Below are 23043 nucleotides of genomic sequence, written 5' to 3'. Positions count from 1 at the left end.
AGGTGGTATGTATAATGGACTTGGCACATAGTAGGCATTTAATGAGTGGTAGAGATGATTTTTTATAATTCCTGCCTCAAGTAAGAAACAAGAAAAGACTAAATATGGGGTATTATTAATTAATTTTTTTCCTAATTCCCTCCCAAGCAAAAAGCTGGAGGATATTTCCCTAAAGACAGTGAAGGAATCACCTGGGGAGAGTTAGGGTTTCAAGTGTGGATAAAGCACCTCTCACCCTGGCCTTTAGGGAACCCCTCAGTCTAATGGTTCCTACACCCTAAATAGAAGCTGGCCAGCCAAGATGCCCCCACCCCATCCCCTGGCCTCCTGGCTTGCTTTCCTCCTGGGGAAAGAGACCTCATGGATTAAAAGACCGGACACACAACAATAGGAAACAAGAGAAAAGCAACCAGGGAAGAAGTCCTTCATTCTCCAGCACGACAACTGGGACCACATCATGTGTGAGCAGCCTGAAGCAGGAAGAGCAAGATAAACAAACAGACCCTGGACCCCCTTTCCCCACTGGCCCCAAAGCTCCCTGAGGGCAGAGTCCCTGAGGCAGGGCTCGGCACGGTGGTTTGTGCTGTTCCAAGGAAAGGGCACTGACAATTTCTACAATGTTAATCGGTCTCTTTGGAGGTAGAAAGTCCTCCAATGTCTCTGGGATTCTAGAAGGAATATTACTGTCACATATCAGAGAGGAGTGTAAAGCTTCAAATGGACTCTTTGATTCAATGCCATCTAAAGCCTGGCATCCTTCTGGGTTCCACAACTGAGAAGCCTTTGGGGTTTCAAAGAGCTTCCAGTTGCTTGTAAAGGAAAAATAAGCAGAAAGCTCATATGTCAGTAAAGCAAGTAATTAAGGAAAGTGGGTCCTTTCAATATCAGGCAATGTCAGCACAGGGAAATGTATACAAAGCTGGGTAATTTTTAGTATTTGATGAACTCACATTATTCTTTTGACAATAAGAACAAAGAAAGCAATTAAAAACTCAAGGAAAATCAAACGCTATACAAAAAAGACAGTCTGAATATAAAGCAAATGGAACGTGGCATGCCTGTGAGCAACTGCTAGTGCATAAGACAATTTAATACATTTGACCTTGATGCTAAGAACCCCTTCCAGTCGACTGGGCATCATCATGACATCGGATCAGAAGGGAAGGAAATGTAATCCTTGGATACTCCTTGGCTCAGCAGAGAAAAATGCTCACACAGTCATGAGAATGTAATTTTGTTTTATTGATTTTTTTTTAACTTTTAGAATTGACCTATGACGAAATGCAGTTGTCATAACTATGACTTCAGGAAAGTATCTAAACATTATCACGTTTTCAAATGTAAAAGGAAGATAATTACAGACCAAAGTTGAGAGTAAAACAGTGGGAGGGGGAGGAGGGAAGCCATTAGAGAGCACCTTCACTCTGTGGAGCAGGAAGTAAGGTGCAATCAATAGAAGAGCAAAGAATGTTCTAACCAGCAAAATTCAGGAGAGGTTGGGGAGGGATGGATGGGAGCAGGATAAGGGAGCTAAAACCTTATTTTTCATGGGGCAGGGAGTCAATAGATATTGCCTGTTCTGATTTGTTTACGCTGCTAGAATGCAAAATACCAGAAATGGATTGGCTTTTATAAAGGGGATTTATTAGGTTACAGATTTACAGTCCTAAGGCCATAAAAGTGTCCAAACTAAGGCATCAACAAGAGGATACCTTCACTGAGGGAAGGCCGATGGCATCTGAATACCTCTGTCAGCTGGGAAGGCACGTGGCCGGCATCTGCTGGTCCTTTGCTCCAGGGCTGCATTTCAAAATGGCTTTCTCCAAAATGTCTCTGGGCTTCTGTCTCTCTTAGCTTCTCTCAGCTCCCTGCTTGGTTCTCCTGGGGCATGTCTCTCTAAACATCTGGGAGTCTTCTCTTAGCTTCTCTGGGGAAAATTCTGGGCTTTGTCTCTTAGCTTAGCATCTCCAAACATCATTCTGTCTGCATCTCCTGGTGTCTCCAAGCATCTTGGTCCGTGTGGGCTCTGAGCTCTCTTAAGGACCCCAGTGATCTAATTAAGACCCACCCGGAACAGGCAGGATCACATCTCCATAGAAATAATCTGATCAAATTTCCCACCAAAAGAATGGGATAAAAGAGCTTTCTGGGATCCATAACGGCTCCAAACCAGCACACTGCCTAAAGTTTCTATATCAAGACATGGCAGTCTATGCATATAATTTAGGCATATGCTGTTCAACATTGCTCTTAAACCCAGGCCAGGGCCTGTCCCCTGCTCAGACCCTGCTCTGGCCTAGGGTTGCCAGATTTAGTGGATTTTCAGAAAAGCAACGAATAGTTTTTTATAAGGTATAAGTATGTCCTGTGCAATGTTTGGGATATACTTATCCTAAAAAAATAGTTCTTGTTTATCTGCAGCCAGTATCACCTCCCCAGGAGGCTGCCCGCTTCTTGTCTCCCTCTCGTATCACCTCCCGGTAGCCCCTCAGGATTGGGAGACGCCCTGGTGCTAGTCTGCAGCCTCCTTCTGGAGGTTGATGGAGGGGAGCAGCATGGTGTGGGAACAGCGCGTTGCCGGTGTCCGTATGGCGCGCAAAGGCTTTCGGTTGCTGGTGAGCTGCCGCCCGTCCTCCTGGCTGACCCAGGCCCTTTCCACTACTGCTCTCTTCATGTTCCTCTTTGCTTCTCCATGTCTCAGTCTCTGCCAGCCTCCACCCCCTTCTCTCCCCGTCTCTATAGCTTTCTTCCCTGTCTCCCTATTTCTCTCTTTTTAAAAATCTTTTTCTGTGATAACATAAACACAATGTAACAGTTCCCACTTAATCACTTTCTAATATACCATTAGTGGAATTTGTCATATTCACAGAGTTGTGCTACCATCACCACCATCCATTACTAAAAACTTTCCATCGTTCTAAACCCAAACCCTGCATCCTTGAAGCAATAACTTCCCATTCCGTCCGCCCCCCGCCCCCTCCCCAGCCCCTGGTCACTTCAAATCTACTTTCTGTCTCTATAACTCTGCATATTCTAATTATTTCATGTCAGTGAGCTCAACAATATTTGTCCTTTTGTGTCTGGCTTATTTCACTCGACATGCTGTCTTCCAGTTTCATCCATGTGGTTGCATGCATCAGGACGTCATCCCCTCTTACTGCGGAATAGTGTTCCATCGCACGTCTATACCTCTTCTCTTTTTATCTGTTTCTTTGTGTTACTCTCTTGCCCTTGGCCCACTGCTATGATTTCATTTTCCCTGTAGGCAAAGGGACTTTTTGCTCCTTTCCCAGTCTAGACCCCAGGTCCTCTTCCCTCCACAGGGATAAACTATCCCTGTCCCACCCACGCACCCCTCACCCTCATATCATCCTGGTCTTCCAAGCTGGTCTCTAGCAAATGGCCCTTCACCTGCTCGTCGCCCTCCCACAACTATATAAGGACTGGGATCCTATTTATATACTGTGGTCTGAGAAGCTGGAAAGGGCTTAAAAGACGTGAGGAAGTGAAGCCTGCAAAAATGAGGACAGCGTCCAGTTTGAGAAGAGAGCAAGAGCAGCAGCCCCCAGGTGGGAGCAGGTACGTCGAGGGAGGGCAGCTGGCGGCAGGAGGTGAGGCCAGAGAAGCAGCCGGGGTTCGTCCCCGGGGTCTCAGCAATTGAGCCTCCTGGGGCCAGGCTGCCTCTTCCTGGGCTGGGGGGCCTCTGGGCTGAGGCTGAAACTCTGCACACACACAAGAGGCCGATGCTCCAACCCCACACCCATCCGTGCACACACACCAACAAACCCGTTGAAAACAAGCGCAGGCTCGGCACGCGAACACACACGCACACACACTCCTCATCTCCACCACGGCCTTCTCAAGGGCTGAGGCCGGCCTCTCCCATCCACCATCGACTGGGCCCCTCCTAGTGTGATATCCGCCCCCCTCCAACCCCAGCTGACCCCCACAACTGGGCTGGCTCCGCCTCCTTCCTCTCAGGATCTATTTCCAGATCCATCGGTCGTCTTTCTCCCTTTCTGTATCAGCTTCCTGGCTTCCTTTCTCTACATTTGGGTCTAATCCTGGCCATATGTTTTTCTCTCTCTTTCTCTCCTATTTCTCTGTCTCTCTGCTTCTCTACAGTTTTCTCTCTGCCTGGCTCTGTCACTTTTGCTCCATTTTCTCTCTTTCTCCAGGATCTTTTCTTGTCTTCCAGGAAAAGCTGACGTGGCACCACCAGCTGCCCCCTGGACAGGCGTGAGGCCTCTTTGGGGTGGGGGAGTCACGGCCAGTGGCAGGCCCGGCCGGGGTGGGATTGGCTGCCCTGGCGGGAGGAAGTGAGCCCAGGAGAGGAGTGCGAGGCTGGAGGACTGGGAGGAGAAAGGGCTGGGCCTCTGCTAGGGGCAGGGGAGGGCTGCGGGGAGGGGAGAGCAGGAAAGGGAGAGGATGAAAGAAAAACCACGTGGGAAGAGGGGAGCACCATTTCCCCTGTAGTGTGACCAGCATCCTGGTTTGCCTGGGACTGTCATCCCTGAAAATCCCGTGTCCCAGACAGCTCCCCCAGGGCCAGTCGGCATGGTTCATCACCAAGCAGGAGCAGGGGCCAGGGTTGGCAGGAGGGACTCCCAAACCTGCCCCCACCCCCATTTCTCACCTCCCCTACTGCAGGGCTGCTGAGGACCCAGAGTTTTGTTATTTTTTAATGAAATTTTATTGAGATATAATCATATAACATACAATCATTCAAAATGTACAATCAGTTGTTCACAGTATCATCATACAGTTGTGCTTTCAACACCACAACCAAACTTTGAACACTTTCATTATCCAAAAAATAAAATAAAAATTAAAATAAAAAAAGAACATCCAAAACATCCCATTCCCCTCTTCCCCCTCATTGTTCATTTAGTTTTTTTGAATACAGTTTAATTGAGATACATTCACATACCCCACAGTCATCCACAGTGCACAGTCAACTATTCACAGCACCACCATACATCTGCGCGCCCATCACCAGAATCAATCTCCAAACCTTTTCCTCATTCCAAAGCAAAAATAAAAGCAACAAAAAAGAACCCCTAACTCTTTCTATCCCCTCCATCCCACCCCATTCTCCATGTCATCTTGGTGAGGACCCAAGGTTTTGAGGGTCTGAGGAGAGCTCTCCAGTCTGGGGCCTCGGGGCCTCTATATGTGACTGGGGGACGTGGAGGAATCCACACGCTCACTGAGGGCCCATGTCCAGGCCTGCGTCCAGCTCTGGGAGGCCACGAGAGGGAAGATGGAGGCTGGGCAGCCAGACCTCTGGCCCGTCTCCTGGCCTGCTTGATTATCTCCTGTGGGATGGACTTTTCAGGAAGAACTTCCAGCAATGACAGCGAGGGGAGAGTAGAGGAGCCAACTCCATCGTTGGAGGTGTGTGTGAGCACTCACTGGGCTCCACTGGGGATGGGGGCAGACCTGCGTGTCCTCACCGTGAAGGCCTGGGAGGAGTGGAAGGTTCCTAGCTGAGGTCCACCAGGCCCTGGTGGCCCCTGTCCTATTGTCCTCCTCGGTGGAAGAGGGGCAAGCCAAGCCTTGCAGGCAGTGCTGGGACCTGGGCAGGGGGAGGAGCTGCTGGTGACTGACAAGTACACTCTCAGTTCTGTCCTGGGCGGTCTGGTCTCTTTCAGATCTCCTGCCCTGGGTCCCCCATGGCTGTTCCTCAGTGGAACTCTGAGGGCAGCTTGGTGTGTGGCCCTCATCAAGGTCTTTGATGATGGGGAATTGGGGGTACCAGAAAGCGGTACCCCTCATTGTGTGGGTTTCCCACACTGTGTGAAAGCCTGTAAGGCGTCCTTGCAGTAATGTACCATGTGACCATGGGCAAGTCCCTTCCCCTGTCTGGTCCCAAATCCCCTATCTCCAAAATAAAGAGGTGGATCAGATGACCTCCAAAGCACTTTTCATTTCCAGCATCTGATAACTAACTCATCCATTCATTCACTGGAGAGATATTTATTGGGCACTTTCTCTGTGGCAGGGATTTATGGTGACTGGAAGGACAAGGGTCTGCCCACAGTGGGCTTTCTTTCTAGTCAGGGAGTCACACATTAAACACGTATGAATAAATAATTGCAGATTATGGTAAGAGCTATGAAGAATTATACCGGGACATCTGTGAGGGCAGTGAATGGGGAGAACCTACTTTAGATTCAGTGGTCTCAGAGGCTTTTCTGATGAGGTGATGTTTAATGGAAACCTGATATGAGAGAAGGCATCAGCCCCACCAGGAGGGCTAAGGCAGGGGGATTATTGCACTCTGACCCTGGGGTGTGAGAGGCAGGTGGGCGCTGTGAGCTCCTCAGAGTGCCTGGAGTTGAGACTGGTGGCATGGCTTTTGCTCAGGTGAGGGTGGTACAGAGGCTGCACCGAGGAACAGCGAAACTCCCTCCACCAGGAAGCCCTCCCTGACTCTGGTAGCAGGGTTGCTGATTCTCCCCTCTTGTTCAGTGACTCTTGGACTCATGTGCTTCCAGAGACAGGTACCTTCCAGCTTCTGTCCTTGTCCTTCCAGTCACCATAAATCCCTGCCACAGAGAAAGTGCCCAATAAATATTTCTCCAGTGAATGAATGGATGAGTTAGTTATCAGCTTCTGGTTGACCCAACAAATTCAAAACTTTCTCAGAAATTCTCCAGCACAATAATGATGATGCAAGAGAGGGCTTCAACTGCGCTGGGAGGGATCTAAGTTAGGCTATAAGCATCAGGCAGCTTAGGAATATAGGAGAGTGCGGAAGGAGACTACAGACTTCCATATCCCGTATTCCTGGGGCAATTTTGTAGGCTATACACTGTGCTTCCCAAGACTTCTGCAGCCTTGCTTGATGACAGGGAATGGGCATGAGATGAGCCGGCAGAGAAGCTCTCTGGAGATGCTTTCAGCCAAAGATGATATCTGTTTGTCCTCACCAATGGCCCTGCCAAGAGGTTAAGGTGAGTCATGAGCAGAATTCAACCAGGTTAACAGATGGAAAGGAAAAGAAGCTTGAGTGAAGGATATAGAGGGGATATGGACAGCCTTATTCTATGAGGGGCAAAATTGTCCAATCAACCAAGTTATTTTCTCAGGATCCCTCATCCTTTGATTTCTCTTCCAGCTCCCTTGTTTGGGCCCCCTCCTCTTCCCCATTCTCACTCCCCTGGGCCCTCTTATTTGGCGAACAGTGGAGCCCAGAGAGGGCAATACTGACTCCACAGACACACAGCACCAATAGTGGGATTTCAGGACTGGGAGACCAGAGAGAGGCTATTCCAGAAGGAGTGTGGCCCCTCAGCCCCACCTCTGCCTGCCAGAGGGGCATCCTGGGTGACGGTACCATCCCTGTGGGGGTGGGCGTTAAAAACCCCAGGCAGGGAAACAAGCCTGGCTGGTTCTCGCCCAGAATTCTTGGCCTCCCTGTCCCATCCCACTCAGCACAGCGGGAACCTTAGAATCTCCCTGGACAACAACAAGCTTTTAGGCAGCTCACCCTCAGAGCCAGCAGGCAGGGCCTCTGACTCAGGTGAGGAGGATATATTTTCTTAAAAAAAACTGACCTAAAATGTTGGCTTCTCACTGAGGGGTTGGAGCCAGGTGGGTGTTTCCTATGCTTTGGCCTTCTCAGCTTTTCATTCAAACACGGACACAAACATACAAATACAGACAGAGCAACACTGTCACATCCACACAAACACGCACACATACAGATACACATACAAATATGCATACAAACACACAGACACACACAAAGACAGACACATGGTCTCACACTCACACAAACCCACACAAAGATACACACCCCCATCTACACAAAACACACAACCTCCAACATTCCCAAACACACACATAGAAAGACACCCAGTCTCAGACCCACATCCACACTAACACACACACGTACAAACTCATTTGCATGCAGATTTACACACACACACCTATAAACTCATACATGCACACACACACGTGCACACACAATCACCCACACTCTCCCACACTGACCACATAGCCTCAACTTGGAGTCCTTTTTTTCTCGTTTGCAGTGAGGTTAAAGTCTCCCACCCTCCTAAATGAGATTCAGTTTCTCACTCCTCCCTTTGCTGCCCCAATAAAACCCTTCTGGCCTCATCTTTTCTTGGGTCCTGTCCAGACAGTGCTGTGTCTTTAAGGAAGTTGAAGCTGCTAAAAGTGAGTGAGAGAGAGAGAAAACACAACCCAAAAAAATTTGGCATCTTTTTCCCCTCAAGTTTCTGGTGTCACTTATGAAACACGGGTCCCTGTTGCTGCAGGGAAGCAGTTGTTTTGCTGGAAGGAGGGAGCGGGCGGGCTGCCCCAGGCCCCCTCCCTCAGCGGACGGGCCCAGCCACCCTCTCGGCAGATCGAAGGTGGGGCCGGGACCCAGCTGCCCTCCCTCCAGCATCCTAGCCTGGGCCCAGCAGACTCTCCAGGCTAACCCCGTCCTTTGTTGCTTTTTGATTCCCTCTTAGAAGAGGCTCTGCTTGAGCACAGAAGAGTAGTTTGGAGGTAAGCCAGGGGGGAGGAGAGCTCCCAGGGCCGGTGGGAGGAGGGGAGGACTGCTGGGCACAGGGACTGGGCCCCTCCTGGACCCTTCTCTGTTGGTTCGAGGTGCTCGGGACAATCCCTTGCTTGGAGCTGATCAGGGGGCATCCGTTCCTCTGACAACCTTGGGCCTTGGAAATCCCAGCAGCGTTTGGGCTGAACCACTGGCCTCGCCCAAGCCAGGTCCTGGCAGAGGTTTATTTAGGCAGCTGCTGGCGGAGTTTTAACAGAACAGGCCGTGGGTGTGATTCTGGAGAAAGGGTCTGGTGTCTGCTGTGGTCACGGCCGGAGGAGTGGGAGGGGGTGAGGGGGTGGATGGGATGGGGGTGGCGTGCACTGCACAAGGGGCCTTGTCTGGGCCCCGGGAAAGCATACCTATGGGGGGCTCCAGTGGGAGGGTCTGCGGCCAGGATGTGGGAGGGCAGGAGGGAGGTTCTGTGCAGTGCTGGGGGTGGGGGCTGCCGGAAAGCAGATTTCAAGTCATAAAGTCAGCTAGGAAGAGGCTGAGCCAGGGAGAGCTCTCTGCTCGGAGGAGGAGCCGGGGTCCTCGTCCATCCTGCCTTCGCCCCTCCTGGCTGCGTGACCTTGGGCAAGTGCCAACCCCTTTCTGGGCCTCAGTTTCCCCTTCCATAGAATGGGGGTGGTGGGCTACGTCATGTTGGGCCTTAGGCAGGTTCTGTGGGGGAGGGCTCCTTGTGGGGGAAGGGCTCTGGGCGGGGGTCCTGAGAGGGTCGAGCCCCTCCGTGGGTCCCCAAGGTGGCCTTGGTGACCCGCCTTTTCCTGGCAGGAAGTATGATGCGGGGGCTGTGCCTGCTGTGCTGGGCGGTTCTTCTGGGCCTGGCAGGGGCCTGTCCCGAGGCCTGTGACTGCGGGGAGAAGTACGGCTTCCAGATCGCCGACTGCGCCTACCGGGACCTGGAGGCCGTGCCGCCCGGATTCCCCGGCAACGTGACCACGCTGAGCCTGTCAGCCAACCGCCTGCCAGGCTTGCCAGGGGGTGCCTTCGCCGAGGTGCCCCTGCTGCAGTCGCTGTGGCTGGCACACAACGAGATCCGCACGGTGGCTGCCGGGGCCCTAGCCGTCCTGGGCCAGCTCAAGAGCCTGGACCTCAGCCACAACCTCATCTCTGACTTTGCCTGGCGCGACCTGCACAATCTCAGCGCCTTGCAGTTGCTCAAGATGGACAGCAACGAGCTGACCTTCATCCCCCCTGACGCCTTCCTCAGCCTCGGGGCGCTGCGCTCGCTGCAGCTCAACCATAACCGCTTGCACACGCTGGCTGAAGGCACCTTCACGCCACTCACGGCGCTGTCCCACCTGCAGATCAATGATAACCCCTTTGACTGCACCTGTGGCATCGTGTGGCTCAAGACGTGGGCCCTGGCCACGGCCGTGTCCATCCCGGAGCAGGACAACATCGCCTGCACCTCACCCCACGTGCTCAAGGGCACGCCGCTGAGCCGCCTGCCGCCGCTGCCTTGCTCAGCGCCCTCGGTGCAGCTCACTTACCAGCCCAGCCAGGACGGGGCCGAGCTGCGGCCAGGCTTTGTGCTGGCACTGCACTGTGATGCAGATGGGCAGCCGGCCCCCCAGCTTCACTGGCACATCCAGACGCCCGGCGGCACTGTGGAGATCGCCAGCCCCAATGTGGGCGCTGATGGGCGGGCCCCGCCTGACACCCCAGCAGCCAGCCGCCGGCCCCGCTTCCAGGCCTTTGCCAATGGCAGCCTGCTCATCCCCGACTTTGGCAAGCTGGAGGAGGGCACCTACAGCTGCCTGGCCACCAACGAGCTGGGCAGTGCCGAGAGCTCGGTCAACGTGGCACTGGCCACGCCGGGTGAGGGCGGGGAGGATGCACTGGGCCGCAGGTTCCATGGCAAAGCCACCGAGGGCAAGGTCTGCTATACGGTTGACAACGAGGTACAGCCATCAGGGCCCGAGGACAGCGTTGTCATCATCTACCTCAGCCGTGGGGGGAGCCCAGAGGCAGCAGTGCTGGCTGGGGGGGCCCCTGGGCAGAGGCCCCCAGATCTGCTCCTGCTGAGCCAGAGCCTGCTCCTCCTCCTCCTCCTCGCCTGCTTCTAGCCCGACCCCTGACCCGCATTCCCCAATTCCCCCTCTGACCTTGACAATACCCCCTTTTAAGTGCCTCAGGGGTCTGGAGTTGGCAACCCTTTGCACCTCCCCTTCTGCTCTCTTCCGGAACACCCGCCACCCCCAACTTCTAGACCTGCTCAAAGCTAGTGCCTAGGACAGAATTTGATCCCATAACTCACTGTCTATGGTGCTAATTGCTGCTAACCACACCGCCCAGGCCTCTCCTTTCCTTTTGGGGGGCAGCAGGCTAACGGCGATACCTTAACCCAGCTGGAGTGAACCTCAAGGGTGCAGTCCAGGCACCGTGACTGATGAGCTGGCGAGGGGCCAGAGAGGCACAGGGGTGTTTGGGGCTGGGCAGGGAGGTAGCCGGAAGCAGACAGGAACACAGGAGAGGAAGAGGCTGGGGCAGCCCCGGCTGTGTGGCCCTGGGCTCTCAGGGACCTGCTTGAGCTCCTGCTGCTCCTTGGTGTGCCCTGATGACGGGGACTTGGGAATCTCCCTGCCCTTGTCTCAGACTGCACTGGAGGACCCAGGAAGGGCCTGTGTCACCTCTCACCTCCCTCCTTCCTCAGTTTCTCTCCAAGTATGCACCTACAGCCTGCTCACCCCAAAGAGGCCAGCCAGCTTGGGGGCCGCCGAGAAATAAACGGCATTTCTGATGCTTGTCTGTGTCTGCCTGGAGTTTTGTCTGCATCTAGGAGCCCCCAGCGGGGATAGGATTGGGAATTGGAGGGAGGGTCAGGACAGCTAGCCCGCCTGTCTTCCCACGTGCAGGGGCTTGTGGGACACCTGTAGACTGAGTGGCAGGCAGCACGGGAGGGGGTTTCCTTCCTGCAAACTAGCTCACCCGACACATGGGGCAGGGAGCCTGCAAACCATGACAGAAGCTTCCCCAGGGTCCCCGGCTGCCCCAAGTGGTGCTTAGCCCAGCAGTGGCTTGAAGTGGCATTTTGTGGGGGAGTGGGGATGAGGGTGGGAGAAAAGGAAGTGCCTGGGTTGCAACCCCTCATCCCTGTCCTGCTCCTGGAAGAGATGTTAGGAATGGAGCAGAGAGCAGGGGAAGGCCAGGTAAGGGTGGGGGGAGAGATAGAAGCAGGGAGGGGACAGGAGGCAGGGAAGAGAGACGAAAGAAGGAAAGAGAGAGATGCAGAGAGAATAAGCCCAAGAGAACATTTATGAGGGAGAAGCCAGGGGGTGACCTGCACCAGAAAGAGGAAACGATGTTCCCGAAGGCAAGTTCATACTAGGCCTGCAGGCCTAGTGGGAGTCATTTCCCCACGGAGCAGGTGGATCAGTAAACGAATTGAGGGGGCAAGGGCGGGGTGGGGTGGGGGGGAGCTGGCAACATCCTGTGGGTTTCTCAGACTGGGGAGCATGTGGAAAGTCAGAACCTGGAGACTGCAGGACCCGACGTCTGTGCCCATCAGAGATGTATCCTCCTATAGCCTCCATCCCACCCCTTCCAAGCTGGTTAGAGGGACAACGATGTGGTGGGAGAGGCAGGGGGCCACGGAGCCTGGGGTAGCAGCTGTGAGCACCAGCAGCTGGCCCGCCCTTCCCCCTGCGTCCTGGTCCACACACAGCACCTCCCCCAGCCCACCCCCAGCGTGCAGCCCAGCTGGGCTGTCATCACCACAGCATGTGTTGAGGGGGGCTCCACATCTAGTGGAAAGCAACAGATGGAGCCTAATCCTATGTCCTGGGCCACCTTGGGTAAGTCACTGCCCATCTCTGGGCTCCAGGTTCCTCAGAAAAAATGATGGGGTAGGACAGGAAGATGATTTGGGGTCTAAGTAACTCCAATATTCTAAGGCTTGATAATCCTAACCCCACCGGACCCTTTTCTGTTCACAGCTGGAACAGGTTTGGCTTCTTGGAATTGGACCTGGATCTAAGAGCCAAGTAAGGGGTGGCACGGGGGACCACTGAGCCCTCAGTGAGCTCACTGCTCCCCTGCTTTAAGGTCTTCCATGACCTACACTGCCTTCGGAGTAAAGCCCAAGTACCCCGGCTGGCCTGGCCCACCCCTCCCTGCCTCTCTGAAGCCTGGGCAGTTGGAACTGCTGACTGTTCCCCTCAGGCCCCTTGATGTTTCCTGCTGTTCTGTCTTTACTTATGCTGCTCCCTCGGTCTGGACAATCCTCCCCTGTTCCTTGCTTGGCTAAACTGGTCTTCCAGACTTGGCTCAGGAATCTCCACTCCAGAAAGCCTTCCTTGATACCCTCTCCCCCAATTTGGACCAGATCCCCCTCCTCTGGGTTCATGCAGCCCTGAGTGTCCAGTGACCCATCCCTGATCACACTATATTGTGCACCATCCTCATTCTGGAAATCTCTCCTCCTCCCCAAATCTCACTCATTCTTTAAGCTCCAGAAAAATTCTACTTCCAAAGCCAACATCCACAGGGCCAAGTACAGGTTCCACTCTGCCCCCACCCAGGGCACAGCCCAGCATGAGACAGAAGACCCCCAACCCCACCCACACCCCATGAATGTGCAGGTGTTGATTTACTGACAGTGTGGGTGTCCCCCCCCACATTACCCCTCCTCCTATAAGGAGACTGTTTCTCAGGGACAAGTTTATTACAGGGAACACACTAACCTCTTTCATAATATCTAAAGATATAAAAACTACAAAAATATCTGGCTCCCGGTGTGGGTAGCTCTGTGCCAGGAGCCCAAGGCTTCCTCCTGGGCCTGCCTTGCAGCTGTTTCCCAGACAAGGGGAGGGAAAGCGGGAGGAGCAAGGCAGCCATATCTGGTTACAGGCGGTGAAGTCCAGGGCCGAGGTGGGTCTGAACTGGAATCCCAGGCTTTCCAGGTCCGGGATGGCCAGTCCCGTTCAGGAAAAGGCCACAGAAAGGCCCTGTGAAGCTGCTGGCTGAGCCAGGGTGGGGAGGGGCCCAGATGTGGCGGCCCTCCGCTCCCCACCAGAGACTGCCATGGCTCCCCTAGCTCCTGCACCAAGGGCCTAAACTGCCAATTGCTTCTCCAGAGCCCTCTTGAAGTTCACAGCAGACTTCCACCCAACCACAGCTGCCCCCAGCCCCAGGGGCTGGTCATTAGGGCTATGGGCCCCTGGGGATCTGAGGGAGCAGGTGCTAAGTGGGTGTGGGGAGCTGCCATATCTTGGGCTGTGATGATGTGCTGGGGGTACGGGTAGGGGAGAGGAGTGGGATGGGAGGAAGAGGGAAATGCCCTGGCACGGAAAGGGGAGGGGACTTGGCTTTCCCTTAGGGCTGAGCCCCATTAGCCCGGAGACCTGGCAAGGCTGTCTTCCGGAAGGCCTGCAGGGCTGGGTTACGGAGCAGTGTGTAGGCCACACCCCAGCGGGCCCTGCCCCGACCAGCCCTGGGTCCCACTCCCTTGACAGAAGGGTTCTTGGTCTGCAGCAGCTGCATCCCTGAGAGAGAAAGACCTTCTGTGAGTCATTCAACAAACACCCAGGGATGGTTGAAAGAACCCCTTAGCAAGGCAGCCATTTCATTTTGTGTGAGAGGGTGTGTGTATGCGTGTGCATCTGGGGTGTGTGTGTGTGAGTTCCTATCATGGAAAAAATTACCCTGAGACCCAACCAGGAGGGGTGACCACAGGCATCTAAGGGAGCGAGGAAGTGAGAATTTTCCTGGCGCTCACCCCTATTGTATATGTTGGGAGATGGGGAGGTCAGGGAATTTAAGGGGGATGAGCCTCTTTCCTCCTGGGAGGGACTGGGTTGGGGTGATTCCACCCACCCACCCCCAGTGGGAGGGCACACCTTCTTCCTCCTCGCCAGGTCTGAGGCCATCCTGGGAGTCCACCAGGGGCTGGGGCTGGGGCCTCCTCGCTTGCAGGAGCAGGGAGCAGAAGGCTGTCATGGCTGGGTGCAACTGGCTGACCTCAGTCTTCAAGAAATTGCAGTATGTGTGGTAGCCTAGGGTGGGGTGGGTGGGTGGTGGCAGTCCTGAGAGTGATGCTGCTGACACAGACTAGAGGCCCCAGAACCCTCTACCACGCACACAGAGAGTACAATGCACACACTGTGTGCAAGCGCACAGATGCCCTGGGCACAGATCTGTTCCCTGCACACACTGCAAATGGGTGCATGCAGACACGCTCAGAACACACCACACACTACACACCCTGCCCACCGCACACAGGCATGGAGGGTCACACTTGCCCTCTGCTCTGCACACCAACACTCCACTGACACACGTTACAGGCTGATGCACAGAATGTCTACACACAGGGAGGCTCACAGAAAGACTCACAAAGCATAGGACACACACTCTTGCACAACCCTGACATGCAACGTGCCCTGGTGTGCACTGATGAACCAACAGGCGGACACAGTCACTGAGGAAGGAGCGTGGACTGCACATGCGGGGCCCTTCCTAGAACCAGGCACACAGAGGACACCCCACACAGACACAGCCTTTCCAGAGACACATGGGATTGTGCATTCCCAGATGCAGGACACGTAGTCCGCTCTGGGCACACATGTGCACACACGTGCACACACACACACGTACGTTATACACACTCCTTCTTCCTTCCCACAAAGTTAACACAGCTACTAGCTTGCAAAGGTCCCTTCTTAACTTCAGCCAAAGCACATTCCAACCAATCACTATGTGTTTTCTTCCTGAAACAGCCTCACACTATGAGTTGAGCCATTAACACACCCACTTCCACTCAGGGGCAACCATTCATGTGCATCCATTTTTGTCTGTGTTCTTGCAAAACGTGCCTCCTTGTTTGGTGTATATGGATTTTACTTAAATGTAATTGCGTTATTCCATTCTTTTCTTTACCGTGAGCACTAAGTTTCTGTTTCTGTATCCATCGTGTTGCTATGCGTTCACCTCCTCACTGTCCCTAACCACCGCCACTGCCTAGTGCTCCACTGCCTGCGGGCCCCGCGTTCTCCCTCCCCTCTCTCCCTGGGACGGACACCCCAGGGCAAGGCCAGGGCAGATCCCAGCCCCTCCCCGGGCCCTGACCCCTTACCGGGGTCGAGTGTGGCAGCTCCGGGGGGCAGCAGGCTGAAGTCCATCTGGCAGAGGTGGACGGTGTTGTAGAGGGCAGAGAGTAGCACCCGCCAGGCAGCCACCATGGCACCCACAAGCACGTTGACAGGGAAGAGAAGGAAGGTGGCTGCATAGAGAGCTCGCCTGGGGCAGCGGGAGAGGAAAGGCTGAGGCAGGTGTCCCCTCCAGAGCCCCTTTGCCAAGGTCAGTGTCAGAGCATGCTAGGTGACCACAGCTGCTGGGTATTTATGGAAAACCTTCGGTGCACCCCGTCCTGGCCGGGCCTGCTCTCTCTCTCTTGACCCAGCTCCACCTTAGGAGATAGGCAGTGTCACTCTTTTCTGTAGAAGGGAAAACTGAGGCCTAAAGAGATTGAGGACAGCCAAGGCTCTCTGGCCAATCAGGGGCAGAGCTGGGGCTTGAGTCCAGGTGCACCTGGATCTTGCTATGACCCTGAAATCTCCCTCCTCCTCACTCTGGGTCCCTTGTCCACAAACTCAAGTCCCTCCTGGGCCAAGATTCCCCCACAGCCTCTATGTATGACACCCCAAACTCCTCCCTGAAAGGGGAGGAGGCACATTGTTTTTATGGAACGGAGGACTTAGGGGAGAGCAGAGCTGATCCCCAAAGCAAGAAAGGCTCATGGGGGTATCTCTGGCTCCATGACAGGTATAGAGGGAGGCATGTTAGAATAGATTGGGCCATTGCCCTTTTCTCTGTGGGTAAGGCAAGCTCTCTCTACTACCCACTGAGATTCCTGCAAGGGAAAGAGGAGAGATGGCAGTGGAGAGAGAGGGCCATAAAGTGAGAGACAGACAGACAGAAGAAGAGGCTGAGGGCCTGAGGGAGCCACAAGCCCAGGGGCCACCTCACCTGTTGGTCAGCTCTGGGCGTCCATGGTGAGTCTCCAGGAAGGCCCAGTGGGCCGCCATGTGCTGCAGGATTACAGCCAGGGCCAAGGTCAGCCAGAAGGCCCTGGGGGTGGGGCGAGTTGGGTGGTCACTGTTAGCTATCCTCCGGGAAGGGGTCCCAGGGTCGTCCACCCCTTGCCTCACTCACCACGAGGACTCCAGGGCTCGGAGGAGCAGGAGGTTCGTGCCATGGAACATGGGGATGAACACCAGGAAGGCAAGGGCCATGATCCCCAGGAAGAAGATGGTCTGTTGCACCAGGAGCCCTGCAGGGGGAAGGGGGATATAGCATCAAGTTCTGCCACCTCCAGGAAACTGACTCCAAAGAAAGGGCTTCAGAGTCAGGCAGACCTGGTTCAGATCCCTGCTTCACTGCTTGAGTGGGTTACCTTACCTCTGAGCTTCAGTTTCTTCCTCTCTAAAATGAGGGGGCTATTGTGAGGATCCAATGAGATGTCTGTGATGACTCTTTGAAAACCACAAAGGGCTTTGCAAACATTTTCTCCTCAATCACCCTGAGCTCTAGGGGACAGGATTGCATTTTTAATTAATGTTTGCATTCCAATAGACAAGAGCCTGGAACACAGTAGGTTCCCTGTGAGTTGTCTATGGAAACAGTTGGATAATAGCTGGCATGGGATAATGTATACATAAAGGCTTGGGACGTATAAAGTCTACAGAGAAGGGGAATTATGACTTGTAATCCTAGTAGTTCCTCCATTCCTTTATCCTTCTCCTCCTCTCCCAGCAAGGTGAGACCTGATGGAAACTGCAGGGAAAGGCCCTTGGTTTTGCAACACTGCCCCCTCATGTCTCAGAGTGCTTTACTCAGAGCAGTGCCCAAGAGGAGGTTGGGAAACTCAGGGCTGAGAGGGGTCTTTGAAGATCATCTAATCCAATCCCTTCAGGGCAGGACCTCCTCTGTAGCTCCCCACAGTGGCCACTAACCTTGCTTGCATACCCCAGTGACGGGGATCTCATTACCTCCTGAGGTGGCCCATCGTGACACAGCCTTCCCTTAAACAAGCTGGAATGTGCCTCCTTGAACTTGCCACCCCCCAGCTCTGGAGCCACCCTCCAGGTAAATACCTGGTGGCACCAAGGGTCAGTTCCTCATTCCCCGAAGGCTCCTGCACCCCACAACTGAGTGAGCTTCCAGCTAACAGGTTGGTTGTGTCCCTTCTCTCCCTCTGCCAGCCCAGGCAGGCACCCATGGGTTAGTCAAGACCAGCGGCACACTCTTCCCCTCCCATACTTGGGCCAGTGTCAGGGGAGGGAATGGGCGGAGACTGGGTGGGTGGGTGACAGGGGCTCACCAAGGCAAGTAAAGGCAGTCTGGTAGGCGCTGAAGCTCATCCAAGAGAATATGGCCTGGCGAGAGGGATGGGGACTCCGGGGCAGGCGGCCCAGGTCCAGGGCAGCCCCTCGGTGCAGAGCTTGCAGGTTGGCTCTAGGGTGGGGGTGAGGGAGGCAGAGACCTCAGGGAGTTACCCACTCCCTAAATTCCTCCTCTGGGCCAGTCTCTGGCCAAACTCCCAGTCTAATGACTACCCATTAGCAGGGAAGCTCAAGACTGTGGGAGCCAAGGAAGACCACTAACCCAATCAGGGAGGTCAGGGAGGGTTTCCTGGAGGAGGTGATGTCTGGGCAGAATCGTAAAGAATGAATAAGTATAAGCTGTGGAGGGGGATAGTTTCGAGAGACAAAATCGGGTGGAAGACTCAACCTGAGCCAAATCAGAAAAGTAGGAAACAACAACTGGAATGGGAAGTGACATGCAGCTCAGTCCCCTAGCAAGAGACAAAGTTTCAGGCAGGCAGGGACTTTGAGGCCAACCCTGTAGGAAAAGAGCCCTGGGTAGGAACTCTGAAGGCCCTCAAATGCACGGGCACAGTGACTGGTTCACTTACACAGGTAAGTGCCCAGACCTTCTCTTCCCACCCACCCTGCTCCCAAGTAGAACCTTCCCTCCCCCTGCCCAGAATCCCTCAGGGCTCTTCATTGCTCATTGCCAGCTCTCCCAAGCTGCCTTCCTTAGCTAATCCAGCCCATCAATGTGGCCCCTGCTCAGAGGGCAACCTCCACATGCCAGGCCCGAGTCCATCATGCCCTATATCACTCCAACTACACATGCCCACCCCAAGGGCAGGCCCAGACCCACCTTCTCAATCCTCCAAGGTGCCGCCAAACCCAGGTGGGTTCAGTGACAAGCTGGGCCTGCAGAGACCCTCCTGGGCCTTCTCCCCAGGTCTTCCCGGGCTACGGGTCCTGTGGGCCCATAAGACACTGACCCCTTTCCCCTGCCCCCCAGCTCTGCACTGGATGGAGCAGAGCCTGCCACTAACCTGTGTGTCACCAGTGAGCGGTTCATTACGAAGCAGGTGAGTAAGCAAGACAGGACCAAGGCCAAGATGTAGCAAACTGGAGGGAACAAAGTGGGAGGTCAAGGCCTGGAGGGGCTCCCAGGAGCCTCCCAGCTGCCTCCAGGGTCTCGCCTGTGTGGATTTACCCCTGCCCCACCCCCCATTCTAAGTCAAGGCCTCTTGGCCCCAACCCCAGCTGTCAAATCCCATGTAAGTCTACCACCTTGGCTGCCCCTGCCCTGCCTCCTGACATATGGCAGCCAAGACAGGGAGAGTCCAGCTCTGAGGCTGCAGACTGGCCGTCTTCCTGGTTGTGCTGCTTCCTTTGCTGTGTGACCCCCCGTGGGAAACTCTATCCATCCAACCCAGTGTGGGCCTCCAATTCCTTTACTCTTTGCTGTGTGGCCTTCAGGAGGTCACTCCATTCTCCCCAAGTCTCAATTTGCTCCCACACGTACTGCCAGGCACGCTGCTCTGCTGCCCACCCCCTAGGACAATGTGAGCCATGAAACTCCAACCGTGTGTCACCAGAGACCTTTGTTCAGGGCCCAGAAGATGTGAGTCCATCAGAAGGAGGGAGGCAGCTGCTGCTACCCATCTCCTCTGGGGTGTGGTCCTACATCCCCAAATCCCCCCCTTCCCAGCCATGCCCACAGATAATGAGTTTGCTGTATCCCCAGCAGCCAGGAAGAAATAAATGGCATATTGTGAAAAGCCTGGGTGTTTAAGCGTAGCGGGGATGCAGGGCTGCAACCCTCCCTCCTGCATCCACATCCAGCCTTGCTCAGGACTCTTCTTACAATCTCACAAGGTCGGGCCACAGGAAATGTTCCCACTAGGTAGATGAGAAAGCTGAGGTTGGAGAGACAACCTGGCCCAACCAGCCACACCACAAGAAAGTGATGGAGGGAGAGGTGCAACCACTTGCAAGCAGATCCAGAGTGAGCCCAGGGCACCTGCACCCTGATCTCATCAGTCAGCGCCAGGAAGTATTTCTTGCTCCTGAGTCCTCACCGAAAATTCTGGGAGGAGGGAGACCAAACACACATGGAATAGGCAAGCACTATTTCCATTTAGCCATAGACACTAGGGCAGTGGGTTTTGGCACTCTGAGGCTTTAGGATCACCTGGGGAGCTTTTAAAAATCCCACTGCCCAAGCTGCACCCTAGACGGATCAAATCAGAATCTCTGGGGATAGGATCCAGGTTTTAGTTTTTGTGAAAGCTCCCCCAGTGATTCCAGGGTTGAGAACCAGCAACAGAGGGCTTTTCTAAAGGCAGGGTCTCAGTGATTTCTTTCAATCCACAAATGATTGAAATCAATCAACCCGTCAACATTTATTGAGTATCTACTTTAGTGGTTCTCAACTTTTGCCTTACATCAGAAACACCGGGAGGCCTTATTCAATCATAGATGCTGGGCCCCAGCCTCAGGGTTTCTGCTTCAGAAGCTCTGGGGCTGGGCTTGAGCAACGGGATTTTTTAAAAGCTCCCAGGTGATTCTCCAGTGTAGCTGGGATGGAGTATCGCTGCTACAGAAACCTGGGCCACTCTGCTTGTCCCTGGCTCTCTCCTTCAGGGGCAGGAGGGGGCACTTTTCTGAAGAAGTAAGATTGGGAGAAGGAACTGGGTATGCACAGCACTGCCCTGCTCAGCTTACCCCTCCTGGAGCCAGCTTGACTGAAGGGAAGGTGCATTCTGGGCCGTTTTCTACCAGGAGGCTAGGGGCTGCTGGCTGAGGCTGGCTGAGTCAGTGAACAGACTAACGCAGGGGTGAAGGCCTAGCAAACCCCCTTGGCCACCAGCCTGGCCTTTGATCTCCATCTGTCTGCCTCCTGTTTCTTTCTCCCTGAATTCGTTCCAAACTCAGATCCCTCCAAACCCCAGTGGCCATGAAGTCTTCCTGTTCTTTGCCTCCTCTGGGGCCCTGCTTTGTGAATAAGTCTGTCACCCCCACCTGAAGGAAGCCTCAAGAGCAGGTTGCCTTTGTAGCTTCAGCACCTCAGAAAGGCTCAGGCATTTTTCAGGTAGGGAAATTGAGGCCCAGAGAGGTGAAGCAGCTTGCCCAAGGTCATACCAATTGTAAGTGGTGGAGCAGGGAATCTAATCTAGTCTGCCTGACTCAGAGTCTGAACTTTCTGTGAATGATGCCAGGCTTCTGGTCCAAATGCCAGGTGGGCAGCCCCAATGGAGGGCTCTCAGAACCCAGAAGACATGAGGCATTTTAGCTAAGAACAGACCAAAAGGTTTCCATGCCCAGATCTAATCTCCGTCCCACGCGTGGCTTGCCAGTGGCTCTGGGCCTTTCTCTAGGGCTCCCGAGCCTCAGTTTTCATCTGCAAACCAGGAGACTAAACACTGCTCTGTTTGGCTCCTGTGCCCAAGAACATCTAAAGTGGGAACATTTAGGCTTGGAAACTGCAACGTGTGATTGTAAACATATGTCATGATGAGGAGAAGCAGAGTCAATTTGCCCTGGACATGTCCCGTCCTGCCTCTGAACCTCATTTTCCTGTCCATGTGAGATGGATTCAAGGGTGCTGGCTTACTGGGATGGCTGTGAGCAGGGGCCTGAGCTTGGCTGTGGGCTGACAGGGGCTGTGTCTGCTGCTCTCGCCTGCGACCCAGGTTGCAGGCAGCTTGGAAAACCTCCCCAGAGGTGTCATTTTCAGCCCACCTTGTCACTTGCCAAACTTGTGGGATTCAGCAGCAGTTCCAGGGCAGCCTCCAGAACTGGAAGTTAAGTTACTCAGGAGGGTGGTGGGTGTGGTGGCCAGGGAAGGAAGCAGTCACCACACATACCTCTGCCTAACCCACGCCCACTGCCCCTCTCCATTCCCAGCATGGCTATGTCTGTGGGTGCGAGGATGATGTTAACGTTCAAGAACAACTTCAGAGCAGACACACCTTTACCTGCCATGCTGGCAGCCTAAGCTCCGACCATCACGTATTACTCCTCAGAAGCCAGAGTGCCCAAGCCACCCAGGGAACCTAAGTCAGCAGACATTGTAGGCCCCAGGACTCCTCACCCCAGGCTTTGCCTCAGGGTAGTGGACAGAACCCCGGCCCAGGGATCAGGAGACCCAAGTTCTTCTCTTAGCTATACTTCTGAGCTGCTGGGTGTCCTCAAGCGAGTCCTTCCCCATGTGTCAAGTGGGGACACTTCTCAGTCTCCTGCATGGGCTGTGGGGAGGGCCTGGGTGTTCCCCAGCAGAGCTAAGGGCTGCAGGAGGCATCAGATCACGGAAGGAGATGCTGGTATCGATTCCAGGCTCAGGGGCTCAGGATCAGGGGAGAGAAGGAAAATGGAGATGGCCAGGGAAGACAGGGACTGGGAAGAGGAGGCATCTGCCCTTCCCAACCCCACACACTTGCTCAGAACTCCAGGCCCTTGGTCTCACCTCACTGCTTCCTTTCTTCCTCCTACCCCCTCAGCCAAGGCTCCAAGGGCTGCCCCTCAGCTCACACCTGGCCACATCTCCACATCTGGAGAGCTGGTGAAAGACACTGGGGGTGGAGGTGGGAAAAGCCACAAAAGCTGCCCAGGGGCAGGGGGCTGGTTGAGATAATGCCTTCGGGTTGCAGAAGCTTGTAATGGAAGCGCCACCCACCCCATTGTGAAGAGGAGGCAAGTGAGGGGCAGGGAGGGGCAGGGAGGTGCCCCAGGGCACCCAATGTGTGAGTGTCAGGCTGGGACTGAGCTGGGCCGTCCTTTGTGGCCCTCGGGGACTTCTGGGAAGCCTCACCTTCCACGGTCCACAGGTGGTGCTTCACCAGCTCCACCACCTCCTGCTTGTCCTCTGAGAGCACGATGCCAAAACCCGCCAGCAGGTAGGAGACGTCCGTGGTGATCCCCGCCCTCACCTTCTGGACGGTGGGCACCACGCCCACCAGCAGCAGCAGGGCCACCTAGAAGAGCCCAGAATGTGGTGCCCAGCCTGGCTGCACCCGTGCATCACATCACCATCTCAGGAAAAGTGTTTTCTGAGCTGATATGGGAGGCCTCGGGGGAGAAATTCTGGAAGCAAGCTGGCTGCAGCCCAGGCTCAGCACGGAAGGCTTTCCCCCTCCCCTTAGAGCGGGATCCTCAGGCTTCTAAACA

The 23043-nt window shown here is 54.5% G+C and overlaps 2 protein-coding genes across 8 annotated transcripts in view; one reads left to right on the top strand and one right to left on the bottom strand.

Moving 5' to 3' along the window:
* Window positions 1–6682: 6682 nt before the first annotated feature.
* The window catches only part of STRA6 (signaling receptor and transporter of retinol STRA6), a 29787-nt gene continuing 13426 nt past the window's right edge, over window positions 6683–23043 (bottom strand). For 4 of the 5 annotated variants that reach the window (XM_037833459.1, XM_037833458.1, XM_037833461.1 and 1 more), the window contains exons 12-19: window positions 22688–22850; window positions 18924–18999; window positions 17895–18028; window positions 16727–16844; window positions 16541–16642; window positions 15648–15811; window positions 14416–14571; window positions 13232–14061 (exon numbers count right to left, since the gene is read on the bottom strand). In XM_037833459.1, the coding sequence (XP_037689387.1) occupies window positions 13892–14061; window positions 14416–14571; window positions 15648–15811; window positions 16541–16642; window positions 16727–16844; window positions 17895–18028; window positions 18924–18999; window positions 22688–22850 (1083 nt within the window). In that variant the 3' untranslated portion in view covers window positions 13232–13891. Of the gene's footprint in view, window positions 6944–13231; window positions 14062–14415; window positions 14572–15647; window positions 15812–16540; window positions 16643–16726; window positions 16845–17894; window positions 18029–18923; window positions 19000–22687; window positions 22851–23043 lie in introns of those variants that run through there. The other variant, XM_037833462.1, reaches the window with a different exon arrangement.
* Window positions 8388–11324, top strand: ISLR (immunoglobulin superfamily containing leucine rich repeat). 3 transcript variants are annotated; one of them, XM_037833466.1, is made up of 2 exons: window positions 8388–8523; window positions 9347–11324. In XM_037833466.1, exon 2 carries the CDS (start codon window positions 9352–9354, stop codon window positions 10642–10644), a length of 1293 nt encoding a protein of 430 aa, XP_037689394.1. In that variant the 5' UTR covers window positions 8388–8523; window positions 9347–9351; the 3' UTR covers window positions 10645–11324. The 3 variants fall into 3 exon arrangements, with proteins under 3 accessions (XP_037689394.1, XP_037689395.1, XP_037689396.1); XM_037833467.1 differs by lacking the exon at window positions 8388–8523 and adding an exon at window positions 9017–9148; XM_037833468.1 differs by lacking the exon at window positions 8388–8523 and adding an exon at window positions 9061–9148 and having other exon boundaries at window positions 9351–11324.

Source organism: Choloepus didactylus, chromosome 4 (assembly GCF_015220235.1).
Source record: "Choloepus didactylus isolate mChoDid1 chromosome 4, mChoDid1.pri, whole genome shotgun sequence".
NCBI lineage: Eukaryota > Metazoa > Chordata > Mammalia > Pilosa > Megalonychidae > Choloepus > Choloepus didactylus.
The sequence above is the reverse complement of the archived record's forward strand: the minus strand, read 5'-3'. Positions and strand labels throughout refer to the sequence as shown.

Excerpts from the sequence above, each read along its gene's own strand:
- ISLR (XM_037833466.1), top strand. The coding sequence starts at position 9,352 with ATGATGCGGGGGCTGTGCCTGCTGTGCTGGGCGGTTCTTCTGGGCCTG.